Consider the following 19683-nt stretch of genomic DNA (forward strand, 5'->3'; position numbering starts at 1 on the left):
GTGCATTACCAAGTGACATGGTATTGAATTCAAAGGGTTGTAACAACACAGGGCATGATATGGTGCTTATCACGGGGAGTGGAAAAGGTGGGCATGTACCCAACCAAAGTGGAAAAGAATTGTAGACAATGACCAAATGATCCAAGATGATGACATTCCACATGAAGATGCTCGATAAATGATGAAGTCTGAATTAACATTGATGATAATATGGTAGAGACCCAAGAGGAGGTGAACCTATCTAGGGAATATATAATTGAGATATCGGATCCGGTAGTGCAAAAGGCTAAGGAACCTTTGCCAAAACCTCCCATTCCGTATCCCCAAAGGCTTGCTAATAAAAGTGGGAGAATCAATTTAAGAAGTTTTTCCAAATGATGAAGGGTCTATCTATAAATGTCCCATTGGTGGAAGCGTTGGAGCAAATGCCCAGTTATGCCGAATTCATAAAAGATCTTGTGACCATGAAGAGGTTAATGAACTTTGAAAACAATCAAGGCCATTCATCAAGTTAGTGCTATTGTTTATTCGATGGCTCCCAAATTGGAGGATCCTGGTGCTTCACAATTCTCCGTATCATTGGAAGTACCGATTTTGCTATGGCCTTATGTGATCTTGGGGAAACTATCAACTTGATGCCCCACTTGGGTTTCAAAACTTTAGGGATTGGGAAACCAATACCCACATTGATAAGATTACAAATGGCGGGAGACTCACTTTTTGGGTTGGTGACAAGCAAGTGGCATTTCATATGTGCAAGGCTATGCGTCAACCAAATTGCAATGAAGTGTTCTCTTTTGTGGATTTGGTGACCGATATCATAATTGATGACACTAGTGCCATACTCAATATGGGTGACATGTTGGAGGCCGTTTTGCTCAATTTTGATGATGATGAAATTGATGGTTTCATGGAACGTGTTAACTCTTTGCAAGGGATGGGATCTTATACCTATGCACCCCGAAAGTTATCATTGGATCTTGAAAACAAGAAGACTCCTCCTAGAAAGTCTTTAGCTGAAGAGCCACCTGTATTGGAGCTGAAGCCATTGCCACTGCACATTTGGTATGAGTTTCTTGGCCCTTATTCTACTTTATCGATTATTCTTTTTTCTTGTTTGACTAATGTACAGGTAGATTCCACATTGGCTATTCTAAAAAGGAAGAAAAAATCTATTGGGTCGACTTTGGTGGACATTTGTGGTATAAGCCCCACTTTTTGCATGCACAAGATCAAGTTGAAGGATGGTGCTAGACAGTCTACAAAGGAGACCTAATTAGGCAATACAAGAGGTGGTCAAGAAGGAGATTATGAAATGGTTAGATGTCGGGATTGTGTACCCCATTTCCGACAGTTCATGGACCTCTCCGGTTCAATGTGTCCTAAAGTAGGAGGGCATGAAAGTTGTTACCAATGGCAAGAATGAGTTGATACCTACAAGAACAATTACCAGATAGAGGGTTCGTATGGATTATCGGAAGCTCAACAAGGTTACAAGGAAACACCACTCCCCCTTCCCATTCATGGATCAAATTATTGATAGATTGGTCATGCGTGCTTTCTATTATTTTCTAGATGGTTATTCAGGATACAACCAAACTCTCATCTCACCAGATGACCAAGAGAAGACCACTTTTACGTGCACATATGGTACCTTTTCTTTCAAGGGAATGCCCTTTGGCTTGTGCAATGCACCGACTTTTCAATGATGTATGATGCCATCTTCACGGACATGGTGGAGGACTACCTTGAAGTCTTCATGAATGACTTTTCGATTATTGGGGATTCGTTTGATAATTATCTTGCTAATTTGGATAAGTTGTTGGCTAGATATGAGGAAACAAACTTGGTACTCAATTGGAAAAAATGTCACTTCATGGTTGAAGAGGGCATCATCCTTGGTCATACAATTTTGAAGAATGGCATTGAAGTTGATAAAGCAAAGAACAAGTGATATCTAAGCTGCCACCTCCAACCTCGTGCAAGGGTGTGAGGAGTTTCTTAGGCCATACGGGTTTTTACTAGAGATTCATCAAATATTTTTCAAACATTGTGAACCCCTTGTGAAAGCTCCTTCAAAAGATGCAAAGTTCAAATTAAATGCCGATTATATAAGGGCTTTTGATGACTTGAAGATCAAGTTGACAACTACTCCTATTATTATGTACCTGGTTTGGAGCTTATCATTTGAGCTCATGTGTGATGCAATTAATGTGGCGGTTGGGGCTGTTTTGGGGCAAAGGATCAATAAAATTTTCAACTCGGTCTACTATGCTAGTAAGAGTATGAATAGTGACCAAGTCAGCTACACCGTTACAAAAAAGGAATTACTTGCCATTGTGTTTTCTATTGAGAAGTCCATCCTTATTTGATGGGTGCCAAGGTCATTGTGCACACGGATCATGCGGAACTTCGATATCTTGGAATCCAAAGCTCGGTTGATGAGATGGATGCTTCTATTGCAAGATTTTGATATTGAGATCCAAGAAAGAAGGGGAGTGAACCAAGTGGATGACCACTTATCTCATTTGGAGGAGGAGGGGAGGCCACATGATGGCCTTAAGATCAATGACTCCTTTCCCGATGAGAAACTTTTGGAACTTTCCATGAAAGAGGTACCATAATTTACGAATTTGGCTAATTTTATTGCTAGTGGTATCTTTTCGAAAGAGTTCACTTCAAACCAAAGGCAGAAGATCGAGAGGGATTACAAGGAATACTATTGGGATGAAACATATTTTTCATGGCTCAACCTTGGGGAGCGGGAGCGGCGCTCAATCTAGATATCCCAGTAAAGCAAGCCTAGTTGATGCCTACTACCCAACCTTTCTCATGAATGATTCAAGAACAACAAGAGATAGTCAATTGAGGGGATAAAAATGTACAACACCGATTTTACATTAATTAGGAAGTTTCATTGGTAGATGAAAAAATAGTTACAAATCCTTGGTATACAAGTGGGAGCAATTACAAAATAGCATTTTATAGTTCCCTTCATTCTAACATAACCCATTGTATGTCTACGGAGCCTCTAAATGGACATAAGAAAAGTATGAAAATTTTATTGATAAGGCCCCGACTATAACTCAAAATGATATACAAAAGTCAATACAGCATAAGGCCTCGATATGAAGTAGGTCTCACCAAACTCCTCTGCGATAGAGGGCACGCTCCTATCAAGAATCAACACCACCTACTGAGGTACCACCTGCATCCATTAAAAATGCAGCGTCCCCGACGAAAAGGACGTTAGTACATATGGAATAGTACTAGTATGTAAAGCTAAGTACCCTCACATGAAAAACAAATATCAACATAAGAGAAGAGATACATGAAAGTAGTAATAGGAATCAACAATATTTAAAATGCTAAGTTAAATACATGATCAAGAGGTGCAACATAAATAAAAACATCAAATGAGCTTTATCAGTTTGGTTGGGAGATCATTAGTTACCGACATAACAATATACATATATAACCACTATGTGCGCGGTATGGCGTCTGATATCGGCCCATTGGCTAAGTCGTCTCACCACAATGTCATGTGGATAGGCGTGGCTATGCTAGAAATACAATACATAATCCCGATATTGGGGCATAATCTCATAATGGTGCGATAAGGACTTGTCCAATCGACTCCTACATCGGCACGTGTAGTATCAGGTATAGGTTGTTCAACATATATCGTCTCGGTTACATAACAATATTCCCAAAACATTTCATATATAAATCGCTTCCTAAAAGCCTTTTATTTTCATTGTCAGTTGGGACAAACAATATATCATCATTCTCGTATTGGCAAATCGACACTTTTCAATTTCATGCTTTCACTTACTTTCTTGCCATGAGTCATCATAGCACATTAAAGGCATTTACTTTCTTTCAGTTGGGCCAGCCCATGATTTAGCAGGGTTGGGCTAGAGTTTTTTAGCCCATTTAAATATGAGACTTTTAAGCCTGGCCCGAGTAAGCCCGTGGCCCGTGAGGCTTGACTGAAGATGGGCTAGGCTGGCCCGAGTAAGCCCGTGGCCCGTGGGCCTAATAAAAATAATTATTTAAAATATATAAAATACAAAAAGTATACTGCCTCTAGCGATGGAAAGTCAGAATTGGATCTTTACTTAGAAGAACCAAAGCTTGATCTTGAGAAGCTCCAAGAGATGGATGTAGTCATGTATTGGAAGGACCATTCTAGAAAATATCCCTATCTTTCAGTGATGACGCGTGATGTACTTAGTATTTCTATTATCATTGTAGCTTTGGAATTAACATTTAGCATTGGTGGGCATGTTCTGACAAAGTACAGAAGTTGCATCCATCATGAAAATGTCCAAACACTTGTTACTACTCGAAATTGGTTGCACGGCTTTTCCCATATTCAAACTGGCAATATTTTTTTATGTGAATTTGAATATTATTAGTTTTAAAATTTAATTATTCTTAATAATTAACTAATTAATATTATATATGAATTGTAGATGTATATAAAAGTAATAATGTTAAGACAACCTTGTCTCAAGCGGATTCCAATGTGTTTGATGAAGATAAGGTATTGGATATCCCATAAGTGTCATGGACATTCTCTTGAATAATTTGTTTTACTAAAAAAGTAAAAGACAATATTGGATATCCCATAAGTGTCATGGACATTCTCTTGAATAGTTTGTTTTAAATTTTGACTTTTAGCGAATGATCTATAATATTGTCTTTTACTTTTTTAGTATTTATTGTGATATATTCGAACAATATAAAAAGTTATTAAGTTTCGCAAAATTTTTCCAATAAGATATTTATAACTTTTAAATATTTATCTTTTGAGCTTAAAGAAAAAACATAAAATTATATTTTTAAAAATTATGAGCCGGCCTGTGAGGGCTCGCGGCCCACATAGGGCTGGGTTGGACTGACCATTATAAGGCTCATCAAAATGGTAGCCCAGCCCAGCCCATCAATTGTTAAAACCCATATAGGCTGGGCTGGGCTGGGCTAACCCGGCCCGGCCCATATTGACAACTCTAATTTAGAACATTGGAGAATCATAAGTGCAATGCATGAATATATAAGAGCTTAAAACACTTGAAATGTTTTCAAAAGGAGAGTATAACAATTTAATTGAAACATGAAATGAATTAATAGATATTAGATAAATCAATCACATTTGAATTATTCTTCAAAAGAGAGCTTAGGGATGACAATTTGAACAATACTTGAATATATAGGCATCACGATGGGAATTGAAACATTGGGCAACCATGCTTGGAAATCATGAGGAGTTAATGGAATCTGATTCTATGGAGGGGATTTTAGCCAACATACCTTAATTAAGCTTTCCTTAGGATCCCTAGGAAGTTCCGTTACTCAAAACACTTCCATCTATAGCGACATAATTAAATTGAACCATTATTAGAAGGATGTTCATAGACTAGACCATATAAGAATTTCATCAAACACATAGTGTGCATACTTAATTACAACTCCCTACAATGAGATTCCTTCACCCCCACAACCAATTCCCAAGTTAACAATTCATCCACCATAGTTCTAAGACACCCAACTACCTCCATTGCACATGCATGCCCAACCATCTATCCCAAACTCAAGAATCGCATCTCCCATTCTTCACATCCATCCTATTTTTAAGTTTTAGGGCTTATAATTTCCAATCACCATCCATAAGCCCCTAATACAATAAATCCTACCTAAACTCATTATAGAACTTTGCATATGAGCTAGGGATGAAGTCTTACCCGTATAGTTAAAGACCTTGTGAGTTTCTTCCCTGAATTTTTAATATTTGAGCAAGAATTGAAGAGTAGTATGCTTGGAGCTTCTCCTCCCTCTCTCTCTAAATTAATTCCCTCTCTTAAAAATAATCTGGTTCCCCTCTAAAAATAACACCTTAAGGCCTTATTTCAAAATAGATCCATGTTAGGAAATTTCCAAAAAAAACCTCCGAGTCAAATCCGCGAGTTCATGGACCGCAAAATGGTATCCCAGAATTGAGTTAGATCTTGACAAGTATGCGGTGGATCCGCAGTCCATGGAATGGTTCTGCAATCTACATATTGGACCGCAAAGTCTCCTTCAAAAGTTCCCATGTTGATTTCACAATGGATACACGGTCCGCATAACCCACCGCAAAATGACCCTCAAAATTAAGTTGCTTCTGTTGTGATCCACGATGGTTTTTCGATCAGTGGAACCGATTCGTGGTCCATATAATTGATTGCATAATCGCCCTTTTCTGCTAATTTTCCTACCCACTTCATGATACATTGCACAATCCATAAATCTGTACGATGGTGAGCAAGCTCACTGCAAAAACTATATACAATCTTCCAAATACATTTGCTTGACTTTGGCATTGTAAGACCTAAACTCCTTGACGAATTTTTATGGGGCCTTGCAATATCTTTTCCAGATTTGCATGGATGGAGTGATTTAGAGATGTGTGCCATATGAGGAACAAAGCAACAACCTCATGGCTTGTCATTTTCCACCTTATGGTGGTCACATGGGGGATCAAGTACGGTGTCAAAGGTCCTAAGTTGTTATTTCTATTGTCCTACTCTTTACAAAGATGCAAGTGATCTAGTAAAAAGGTATGATTAATATCAACAAGAAGGTGGTATTTCAAAGAAACATGAAATGACCCTTACAACTATCTTAGAGATTGACATATTTGATGTTTGAGGTATTAATTTCATGGTCCCATTCGTTAGTTTCTTTGGTAACACTATATTTTTGTTACAGTGGATTATGTGTCTAAGATGGTGGAAGCAATCTCTTTACCTAACAATGAAGCTAGAAGTATAGTGTCTTTCTTTAAAAAGAACATATTAACAAGATTTGGGACTCCTAGATCAATCATAAGTGATGGTGTGTCGCATTTTTGCAATAAGTCTTTGACACTTTGCTTGGAAAATATGGTGTCACTTACAAGGTGACAACCCCTTATCATCCGTAAGTAAGTGTTCAAGTGAAAGTATCCAACCGGGGGATAAAGTGTATCTTGGCGAAGACGGTCAATGTTAATTGGTCAGATAGGTTCAAGAAGCTAGATGATGCTCTTTGGGTATATAGAACGACTTGGTGTTCGGCAAAGCTTGTCATCTTCTGGTGGAATTGGAGCACAAGGCAATGTGGACCTTAAAGAAGTTAAATCTTGATTAAGATATAGCCGTTAACTTATAGATTGCACATTTGAATGAGTTTGATGAATTTCGGTATCATGCATATGAACGTTCATCCTTGTACAAAAAAAAGATAAAATATTTTCATGATAAATATATTTGGAACAAGGAGTTCAAGGCCGGTGATCTGGTATTATTGTTTAATTCAAGATTGAGGATGTTTCCCGAAAAGCTTTAAATGTAGTGGAATGGTCCATTTGAAGTTGTTAGTGTGATTCCATTTGGTGCATTGGACTTGAAGAATAAGAAGGATGAAATATTTTGAGTCAATAGCAATCAAGTGAAGATTACTTGGGAAAAGTTGGTGAGAGCCATGTGGTGGTGGTTCTTTACTTCACATGCTAGTGCTATGACATTGCATTGTGTAACGACGTTAAATAAGGCGTTTCTTTGGAGGCAACCCAAGCCCTTTTCCTTTTTCATTTTCTTAATTTCTTAGTGTAGAAGTTGTTTTCTTGTTTTGATAAGATTTGATGTGTGTACATTAACCGGTGTTAGGTGTTGTGACATGGCAAGGAAAAGGCTTTAAATTGTTAGAGCAACCACAGCAAGGAAAAGGCTTTAAATTGTTAGAGCAACCACAAAACTTTGGTTGAGGACGGCACAATCGAACTTGAGGCCGCAGATTTTCAGTGCAGACCACACAAACGGAGGTATGAAGTTGTGCGAATCATTTTGCGGTCGCACAAAACTTAATTACGGCAGCACATGTTAGCTTTAGAGAACGCATAGAATCAAGTATGGCACCGTTGCGGCCACATTTCAAGAAGTGTCACAACTTCACGAACATGATCTGCCCAAGTAACCGAGTGCGGACTGCAATTCCAATTTTGTGGCCGCACTCTCTCACTTTCCTCGAACCCACCAGTAAGTATAAAAGGGGGTTAGGTCAACGTTTTACACTTTTCACTGTTTTTCCTATCCCTAACGCACTTCTTCTGTGGAATCAATTGCACTCACTCTTGCACGCTAACCAACCACTCACATTCAATCTCTTTGGGTGTTATTAACACAATCTTATTAGCATACATCAATCCTTTTCTACTTTATGTTATTCATTTTTAGTTTTTTTTTTTAAACTTCTTCTTTCTACATTCATTGTGTGTTAAAATAGCGTGAGGGATCTGTGACAACATGATCACTTATTTTAGAGTGGGACTAGGATGGAATTACACTAAAAATATGTGTGATTGTTTGTTCCCCAATGGATTCAACTGCTTATGTTAAATTGTGTTTAACTTCGACCGATTTGTCTTAAGATTTTGCCATGTGCATCGTTTTTGTATGGACCACACTTAACTTTTGCGGTCCGCAATGACTGACTGAGTCAGCTATTTGAGCGTCTGAATTGTGTGGACCGCAATGTAATTTTGCATGCCACAGGTAGCAAAGAGAGGTCTGCGCTGCTCATCAGAGAACATTTTCTCTGAGACCTGAGTACACCAACCCAAGTGCGGACCGCACTTCTATAGTGCGAACCGCTGATATATTTTGCAGCTGCAAAGGCAAATCCGTACTATCAGAGACATATTTTTGAGACCTGAGGCAACAAAAAAACGTGCAGACTACAACTAAAATTGTGTGGACCACATTTCTTCTTTTGCGGACCGTTGCTCTAAATTGCAGACCGCAAAGCTAGACTATTCCCTGCTTATTTCATATAAGCTTCCCATCTTCTCCTATGCTTATCCATCAATCAATATGACTTATAATTGCCTTTTCCCACATGTTAATGATGCATAGGATACTGACAACTATCTTTGTGCTTTAACAAAAAATGGTACGATCAAGAGGAAAAGTTGAAACTTCCAAAGGTAGAGGAGGACAAGATAGAGGCAGAGGTAGGGGCACATTGCAATCAAGCATACATAAGGTGATTATCAAGAAGCAAACAATGTAGAGTGGGAGAGGACATAGCTTGTTTGAGTCTGACTCTTAGGTCCCGTTTAGGGAAGCCTCTGCAACGATCCGACCGGTTGTTTTGAGTATTTTAGCCCGGTTCACCTATTTGATATTTTTCATATATTTGTTTGTTATTTTATGACTAGCGGAGATGATTGGTTTGGCTTTGGGTTCGAGAATGGTTTGGAACACTTAGTATCGTTTATGAATGTTTAAGTTGTAAAAGTTGGCTGAGATTTGACTTTTGTGAAAATGACCTCGGAATGGTATTTTGATTGTTCAAATAGGTTCGTATGATAATTTTAAACTTAGGAGTATGTTCGGATTTAGATTTGGGGGTTCCTAGGTTGATTTGGCTCTATTTGGCAAAAGTTAAAAAAATTTAAGGTTTGAAAGGTTCATAGGTTTGACCGGGAGTTGACTTAGATGTTATCGGGTTCGGATTATTATTCTAGGAGTTGGAATAGGTTTGTGATGTCATTTTGGACTTAACCCCGTCTGGAGGTAGTGATCATTCTGGGAGAGGCTATCCTAGTAAGCCAGTATCTTCAGCTTATCAGCGCACTCGTGATGTTCCAGTTCAGTCTTCATTTACTGCACTAAGGGAACACACCGGCTTGGGCCATACTCTCGATAAGGTCCACCAGGTGGACTAGAGAATCTCTAAGCACGGGGGTAGCAATGAACCCCTCTGGGATCTGAGCTGGTCCAACTGGTGCAGGCAGAATAGGGATCTCCTCCTCCAACTCGATCTGAGGCTCTACAATAGGTGTTGTTGCACATGTTTTAGGCTAAGCTTTGCCTCTCCCTCTGCCTCTGCCTCTACCTCGGCCCTGGTCTCTACCCCTGGTAGTGCTTGTAACCTAGGGCTCCAGCTCCTAATCAGCTACTGATGTAGTACGTGTCCTCACCATCTGTGAGAGAATAAGAATAGAATGATTCAAAATCAAAGATAGAATAAAATTGCATGATACAGAAATAAAGAAAGTGAAATTTCCTAAAGCCCTCTAGCCTCTAGAAGATAAGTACAAACGTCTCTGTACCGATCCTCAATACTCTATTAAACTTGCTTATGACTCGTGAGTCCTAGGCAACCTAGGCTCTGATACCAACTTGTCACGGCCTAAAATCCTAACCATTTAGGGTCGTGATGGCGCCTAACGCCGCTTGCTAGGCAAGCCAACACAACAGATAATACAAAAAGTAAAACATTAGATATTTGACAAGTGATCAACAACATAATATATAAACAGCTCTGCAATACATAATAAAGTTCTAAAGAGTGAAAATCTCTGGTTTATAACTGGTAAGGAGATCTTGGAACCCCATTGGAACTTACCCTCTGGGAAACCAATAACTAGCGTAAGACACCCCAAGAATTGGTGTTACAAGTACATGAGTTTCTAGATCCAACGAAATACAAGGTTTTGAAAGAAATGCTACACTGTCTGTATAAAGTGGAAACAATACAATAGAGGTAAAATAATGACTCAATGCCTGCGGACGGGATGCAATTCTACCTCGAATCACCAGTGCAGTATTTGCTAAGGACCTCTTGATGATCCACTGGTACCGATGTCATGATCTGCACAAGAAGTGCAGAAGTACAGTATGAGCACAACCGACCCAATGTACTCTGTAAGAGTCGAGCCTAACCTCGACGAGGTAGTGACGAGGCTAAGATAAGACACCTACAATAAACCATTACAGTTATATATATATATATAGACAGAAACAATAATTAATGAATCATGAAGTAACCTCTTTCCAAAAATGGGCAACAAAATCACCAAGTCAAACTTCATATTACTAAATATCAAGAAGAACAAAGAAATCAATAAACTCGCACAGCATCACCCTATTGCTTTACTATCATCCTCACCATATAATATAAATGTAAATACACGGCATCACCCTTCGTGATTTTGCTCTCATTCTCACGTGATCATAATAAAAATGCATATGCACGGCATCACCCTTCGTGCTTTAACCTCTCATGATAAATAAGCATGTGCATGGCATCGCTGTCGTGCTTTATCTGCACGTTTACTCTATCAATGATATCAGTATGCAAATGATGTACGGTAACACCTTTCGTACTTTTTACTCTTCCTCACCAAGCAACAATAACAACCTAAAGTATCAAGCAATATGGGAAGCAAATTTCAACCTCAACAATAGTGTTAAAATAAGAAAACTCAACTTTCAATATCACAACAAATTCAACATAAGTAATAAACTCGAAAGCGAATAGCCAAGAATAATCAATCTATCTAAGGCATGGAAAGCATAGTAAATAAAACAACATGATACAACAATACAAATTCCACCGGCATGCTTTAACCCATGACATCGCGTATACACTCGTCACCTAGCATATACGCTGGCCTCATACATAATTCACGTAGACAATAGACCAAACAAGTTCTAATTCCCTCAAGTCAAAGTTAATCACGATACTTACCTCTTTCCGGAGTCAAATCAATAATCAAATATGGCTTTCCATTTAGAAAAAGCCTCCAAACCAATCGAATCTAGCCAAATATAGTTCAAACAATTCGAAACAAGCTTTAGAAACTACCCACGAGTGAAAAATAATTAATCTTTAATGAAATTAGAAAAGTCAAAAAAGTCAATCCCAGTTTTGCTTGGTAAAAAATCTGAGATTTTGACCAAATATCGATTACCCATTCATCTCAGAGCCCTAAAACGTGATTTGTTTCAAAATTCGACCTCAATTCGAGGTCTAAATCTCAATATTATCAATTTTCTAAATTCTACCCAAAACTCCAAATTTCTACTTTGAAGCTACTAAATTTAAGATTAAAAAATCAATGGGTGTTTGTAGAAATACATCCGTCTTTCTCTGAGGAAGAGTCGAAATAGAATCAGCTTGAATTCGGGACCGCTAACTAGTTGAAAAGCACTAACCAATGAAGTTGGGATGCAAATCTCTTCAAAAACCTCTCCATTTCGTTCTCTAGGTTTCAAAAGAGGTGAAAGATAATGAAATCCCGATTTTTCAGCTTTTATTTAACTGGGTGTCGGGTGCTCTTTAAGTTCACAGAGCACTTGTCGCGTTCGCAAATTACACAGGCCAATTCGCCTTCGCGATCGAGAGGTCCTCATCGCGTTTGCGAAGGCATTACCCCAGCTAAGCCTTCGCGTTCGCATCCAGTAGGTTGCATTCGCGATGAAGAACCATCTGCCCTCCTCAGACATCCCCAATCCACGTTCGTTTGAGGCCTGCCGCGTTCGCGAAGGTCCTTCCCCCCTCCCCCCCCCAAGCCTTCGTGTTCGCGAGACTTTGCTCACTTTCGCATAGAACAACCTGCCCCAGTTCCATGTTTCCCCTTCGTGATCGCGGTAGTAGCTCCGCGATCGTGAAGCACTATGATGCACCAGAAAATCAGCTAATTCTACAAGGTAAAAAATGGTATGAAATTAATCCGAAACATACCCGAGTCCCCCCGAGCTCTAATCCAAACATTCATACAAGTGTAATAACATCATACAAACTTGTTCGCTAGCTCAAATCATCAAATTAACATCAAATATCAAGAATGGATTATTAAAACTCAAGATTTTCAAAGTTTAAAACTCATTTTCCAACCACATAACGCGCGGAAACGCCCTCGGGTCTTCCGGGACCCCAACCAAACATGCGTACAAGTTCAAAAACATTATACGAATCTATTGGAATTGTCAAAACACCGATCCGAGATCGTTTACTAAGAACGTTGACCGTGGTCAACTCTTATGGGTTTTAAAGCCAAAAATCATTTTTTTTCCTTCTAAATTTCACATAAAAACTTTCTGAAAAATGACACGGACCACACACGCAAGTCATATAACATCATAAGAAGGTATGAGAGGTCTCAAAACACATAAATAAATGCTAGTACTCAAAACGACCTATCAGGGTCGTCATACATTTCTAGAAACATGTGTAGAAATTGTCTTTACTCTTTTATTTTGTCACTCAAATTTTTGCATTCAGTCTATTCCATAATTTCCATTAATTAAATGACAATATCTAAGAAATAAATCAAGCTTGAATATAACCAGATAATCTATGAACTGATGAAGTCAACAACACACCGTCACGCAAGAAATTCTTAAACCTATTGAAGTAAGCACAAATATGGAACCATGTGCCTAAATCTGCAGCAACAAGAGCACATCGAGAGAAAAAAAAAAAGAATAAATAGATAAACAAGCAAATGAGTTTAACGTTGTGTATTTGGATTCTGTATCAGGTTTGGTTCTAAAAATGAATTTAGAAACAATTGTGGATGTAAATACACGGTTGCTTTTGTATGTACTTTTAGGAGAATTTATTTCAAAGTTAATTTTGTTAAGACAGTATATAATTTATTACTTTCTGTTTAAGTTTCTGGAAATAGTCCACCTTATCTGTCCATACATTTCTTGGTTGAGTTTCTGGATAAAATATTTGAAACAAAAAGAAAATGCCTTACAGTTTAGCGCATATTGTCTAATCCAGTCTCTAATTCAAGTTTCGAACTAATATTCCCTATATAGCTACTTAATATGGGATAATATTTTAACCATAGTCAATTTTATGGCTAAAAAGTAAACGCGAAATTATTGAACTGTACTACTTAAAAATATGATAAAACAGGGAGATATCGTGTCATGATACTTAAAATATGTAAGAGGCCCTTTTAGCTAGCTTAACAATAGAGAAAATTGTAGTCCTTTGGCGTACCGATAGAGAAAACTATAGTCAGCAACGATCGATTTCGGCCGTCTTATGGTTGTTACATTAATTGTATGGCCCATTTCACGGGAGAACAATTATATTAAGACTTAGGAAATTAGTAAAATATACCCAAACCGTTTTAATTTACGTAAACTTATTTTCTTTTTAATTTGTGCAAAAAAGAATGATCACTTTTCATATTTGAAAAAAATTTACCTTTGTGTAATGATTTAATATCATGCAAAAGATATATGTCTCATTTTACATCACAAGTTTAAAAGCCTTTTCTTTTTTCTTAAAATTTCTGTAACTAGTCAAATTAGTTCATATAAATTGAAACAGAGTGAGTATAGCAGATCTTTGTAAGGTCATTTTTTCTATTCATATTGTAACTGATTATTTTGTACCATTTTCAAACAAAGGTCATTCACTTAATTTTATTTTTTTTTATTTTTATGGTGGTGTTCGAGTTAGATTGTGTTATTAGGTATCGGCTCTCTAACAAGCACAAATACCCCCAATAACTTTTGCCATTAAAATTAAGACAAGATATGAAGAAATTACCTGGTGATGTTAGATAGTATTTGAACTTTGGTCTCTCCCAGTTTTCATCCGCATATCTTCCACTTAATTGATCAGGTGTTCTATTGTTAGCACACCAATAACGAATCTTCAAAAGTGAAAACATCCGACTCTTGTTGAAGGTTGCTGGCTATAAATATGCTAAACCAGAAAGGTAGTTATAGAGCAAAAAGAAACATTTCCTTCCAATAGTCAAAGTATTCAAGCAAACAGAGATAGGAAAATGGCCTCAATTGATCAATCACCTATAGGAACTACTCCAGAAAATATCAACAAGCCCTTCTCTGCCACCACCATTTCTCTCCCACTTGTATCCATAATTTCTGAGAAGCTCATTAAACCTTCTTCTCCAACTCCTCATACTAAAAGATGGCACAGACTTTCTCTTATTGATCAAGCTTTCAGCAACTCTTACATTCCATTTTCCCTTTTCTACACCAAACAACAACTAGATGCTATTTCAAAGAACAATAATCCTACTCAAATATCTCATCTTCTTGAGGAATCTTTATCGAAAATCTTGTCCACTTATTATCCATATGCCGGAAGGCTTAAGGATAATAATGTGGTTGATTGTAATGACACGGGGGCCGAATTCGTTGAAGCTCAAATCAGTTGCCCAATATCACAAACTCTTAACTGGCACAATTCAGCTACTGAAGATTTGCTATTTCCTCAAGGATTACCTTGGTCGAATAGTGCAGATCGCGGACTAGTTGCTGTTCAGCTCAGCTATTTTAATTGTGGAGGAATAGCAATCAGTATGTGTATATCTCACAAGATTGGTGATGGATGCAGTGGGTACAATCTTTTTCGCGATTGGTCTGAGATAACTCGCGATCCAAATTTTTCAAAACCATCTCTTCACTATGTTGAACAATCTATTTTTCCTCCACCATCAAGTGGTCCTTTTCTTTCCCCGCTATTCATGTCAAACAAACATGATTGTGTTCAAAGAAGGTACATTTTCTCTAACGAAAAATTACTTCACCTTAAGAACAGGGTTGCTGCTGAATCAGAGGTGCAAAATCCGACACGTACAGAAGTTGTGAGTGCACTTATCTTTAAACGTGCTGTTGCAGCAGCAAAGGCAAACTCAGGGTTTTTCCAACCATCATCAATGGTTCAAGCAGTTGATTTGCGAGCACAAATTGGTTTGCCTCCAAATGCTATTGGAAATCTTCTTACTATCTGTCCAACGTCAATAACCAATGAACAAAGTATGACAATATCAAAATTAGTCAGTGAAATGAGGAAATCAAAAGAGCTAGCTTACAACAGAGACAACATATTTGTGGCGTTATTGCTCGAGCTAGCTAATTCGAAACAGGAATATCATGACAATGGGCCTAATGCGTATCAGATTACTAGCTTAGTGAAATTTGCACTTCACGAAATCGATTTTGGATGGGGAAAGCCTACAAAGGTGAGTATAGCAAATGGTCTAAATAACAAGTTGGCTATATTGATGGGTAATCAAAGTGGAGGACTGGATGCATTTGTGACACTCAGTGAACAAGATATGTCTGTATTCGAACGTGACCCTGAGCTTCTTGAATTTGCTTCTTTAGTTCCAAGTTGTTAGAAAGTTTACATATATTTTCTGTGTGTTTGTTTTGCTTCCTACTAAGTTATTGGAAGTCCTTTCGTTTTGATGTTGAGTACTCTTATGATGGTACGAAACCTTTGTTTTCTTAGTAAGAGGAATTGAATAAAGAAGACAAAGTTTTTTTTTTTTGGGTGCAAAAATGTTAGCTACTCTGTTTCATCCATGAAGTAGCGGAGACACCCTCAGTAAAGGGTGTTATCCGACATTTTCGTAAAACTTTTCTAAAAGATGACGCTTATATGTTTAATTTGGTGACAGTGCTTACAAGTAATACAACGTAAACATAATTTAGGACAAGAAGTAAATGGTTGCCATTGCATCCATGCTAAATACCAAAAGTAGCTTGAATTCAGTAGCTGTATATGTTCCTTTTTAAATGTGCAGATTGTTGTTGAGGGAGAGGAGTTACAATAATACAATTATCAGAGTGCTTAGCCTTTTCCTCCACGATATCCTGAAAATAGAGTAAAGTAGTACGCGATTATATTCATTTGCTGCAGAAATAAAAAAAATCAGAATAATGATGTTATTGTGTACCATTGTCACGATCTCAATTTTCCTCGGTAGAATGTCGTAATGACACATATTCTCTAAGACTAGGTAAGCCTAACATTCATGCAGAAATAACTGAAATAATGATTAAAGTCTCAATAACTCAACAACTAATATAAAGAAAATTCCGCAACTCAACATAACAATTCCCCATAATCTGGTGAAATACAAGTCACAAGCTCTATAAGATGGTACTCAACATCCCTATATATCTGTGACTATAGAAGGATAAGAATGGAAATAAACTAGATAGAAAGTCACTCCGAGGCCTGCGAACGCCAACAGGTATACGTTGAAGTCTCTGAAACTGGATCGCCTCATTGATACCTGGACTGGTAGGAGGTACCTGGATCTGCACAAAAAGATGTGCAGAAGCGTAGCATGAGTACATCACACCGGTACCCAATAAGTGACAAGTCTAACCTCGGTAGAGTAGTGACGAGGTCAGGTCAAGACCCTACTGGAATAAATAAGAAAATGAGCAGGTATATAATAATATAATAGTAATAACAATAGAAATGAGACAATAAATAAATACACCGAGAATAGCTACACTGAACTAAGGCAATTAATGCATCATAGAAGAAAATAAGGAATGCTATGACACGGAACAAAGCAATAAAACACAAGTAAAGTAATAGAAAAGTATCAACCAGAATCACTACTGAGGTACTGCCTCGTAGTCTCAAATCACAAAACAATTCACAAATCTTTCCTTATATCACCACGATAGCCTTGCATTTAGTTTTTAAAAAAATATTTTTTTCGAAATAGCTTCCCGCGTTTTAGCCCACCTTATCACACCGCGTAACTTCTAGTAATTCCCCTACTAGCAACGCGTATCAAGCCCACCTTATCTCATTGCATGCGCTTCAACCCCAAAGTCTTATACCACCGCATGCGTATCAATATCACAACGTATCACAAATCGTACCTTCAGTGCCAATATCACAACTTGCCAAAGAAATTAATAATAATGGTGTTTTCACAATAAATAGCACATGGCTCAACCACAATATGCATAAGTGTATCAACAATAACAACTGAAAGTGAGTAACTCAACAAGAATAGTATTTCATAACTTTACAACTTTGCCTCAATGTAAATCACGGCCTTTATAACTCAATACCAATTTAAACGATAAGATATTCCAAAAATAACAACTTCAAGTGAAGAACTCAATGGTTAAATAATAAATAAGGAATAGAGTAAACAATATTTCAACTAAACATGTAAAGGCAATTAACAAATAAGAGATAAGACAAGTAGAGCATGTGGAAATAGACTAATGATGATGAATATAACATGTTAAGGTAACTCAATTAAGGCATGAAAGGATCTACATAGCTAAAACCAGTAAATTTCTACATTTAGCTCGTGTACACACTCGTCACCTTGCGTACACGGCTTTCACATATCACAATTATCACAAACCAAGACCAATCTTAAGGAGTAATTTCCTCACACAAAGTTAGGCAAGACACTTACCTCAAACACGCTAACTCAATCCACTAGTAAGCCTTTCCCTCAATTATCCAACTCTGAAAGGCTCGAATCTAGCCAAAACAATTTCATATCATAAATATAAGCTATAGGAAACTATTACGAACAATAAAGTTATGATCTTTATAAATAAATAAAAAGTCAACTCAAAAAGTAAACCCGGACTTGCGTCTCGAAACCTGACAAAAATTACAAAATCCTAACACTCATTCGATAACGAGTCCAACAACTCCGATTCAGCAATTTTACAAGTCCAAACTTGTTCCGGTTTCAACCCGAATCTCACCCGGGGCCCCCGAGCCCCCGTCCAAATTTACCAACAAGTTCTAAAACACATAACGGACCTAATCGAGGCCAAAAATCACATCAAACAACATCAAATTTATGAATCACAATCCAATTGAAGCCTATTGAAACTATGAACTTTCGAATTCAAAACCTAATGTTGATTCTCACCAAAACAACTCCGATTGACTTTAAATTTTGCACACAAGTCATAAAGGACATGACAGACATATTCCAACTTCCGAAATCGGAATCCCCCCAATATCAATAAAGTCAACTCCCGGTCAAACTTTCCAACCTTCCAAACCTTCAATTTTCTAACCTTCGCCAATTCAAGTCGAAACGACCTACGGACCTCCAAATCAACATCCGGATGCGCTCCTAAGTCCAAAATCACCATATGGAGCTATTAAAACCGTCAAAACTCTATTGCGGAGTCGTCTACACAAAAGTCAAACTACGGTCAACACTTTCAATTTAAAGCTACAACTTGGGGACTATATGTCCTATTTCACTCTGAAACTCACTCGAAACCAAAACCAAACACCCTAGGAAAGTCACGTAACTATAACACAACATAGAGGAAGAAATAAATAGGGGATCAGAGCTAAAATATTCAAAACAACCGGGCGGGTCGTTACAACCATCATCGGAGTGTTAGGATCAAAATAATTAAGTGTCATGCGGAAGCTAGTAAAATAAACCTCAAACGACGATATATCAGATAACAAAAGAGAAATATACCAAAAGAGACACAAATATCTTATGTGGTTCGGTCAATTGACCTATGTCCACAGCGGAGATGAGCAATACACTATATAAAAGAGAGTATAAAACATCGAGAGAACAACCTTATGAAGAGGCAAACACAAGTGGCAGGCTAGCATTTGTCCCGAAATTCTCCCCCTAAACAAGACTCTCAAGCCCCATATGACTACATTGTGGATGCTACTAAATGAGAAGGAAGGATCCTCAATTTATAGAAGTCCAAATCTTTTCCTCCAAGAAAAGGTACTAGCCAAATATGAGAGATTTATAATTTCCTTCTAAAAGAAGGAAAACCCAATTATGGTAAATATATTGTCCTTTTCTTCTAAATATAGGAAAACCATATATGGTAAGAAAATCAGGATAAACACCTAACAATTCTCCCCCTTGGTTTGAATTTTCTGACAAAATAAAATTGATTCACCTTCTTCACATAAATTCTCCCCCGTGGCCTGAATTTTCTGACAAAATAAACTTGATCCACCTTCTTCACATAATCTTCAACAGGCCGCATCTCCAAATCTCCACTGCAAAGTTTATCTCAACGTGAGTAACACTCCATA

The 19683-nt window shown here is 37.7% G+C and overlaps 1 protein-coding gene across 1 annotated transcript; it reads left to right on the forward strand.

Annotated features, from left to right (window-relative positions):
- Positions 1-14381: 14381 nt before the first annotated feature.
- LOC104121327 (acyltransferase Pun1-like) lies at positions 14382-16137 on the forward strand. Its single transcript, XM_009633292.4, has one exon. The coding sequence runs from the start codon at positions 14627-14629 to the stop codon at positions 15986-15988; it is 1362 nt and encodes a 453-aa protein (XP_009631587.1). The 5' UTR covers positions 14382-14626; the 3' UTR covers positions 15989-16137.
- Positions 16138-19683: the final 3546 nt, after the last annotated feature.

The sequence above is a fragment of the Nicotiana tomentosiformis genome, chromosome 5, assembly GCF_000390325.3.
Source record: "Nicotiana tomentosiformis chromosome 5, ASM39032v3, whole genome shotgun sequence".
Classification (NCBI taxonomy): Eukaryota; Viridiplantae; Streptophyta; class Magnoliopsida; order Solanales; family Solanaceae; genus Nicotiana; species Nicotiana tomentosiformis.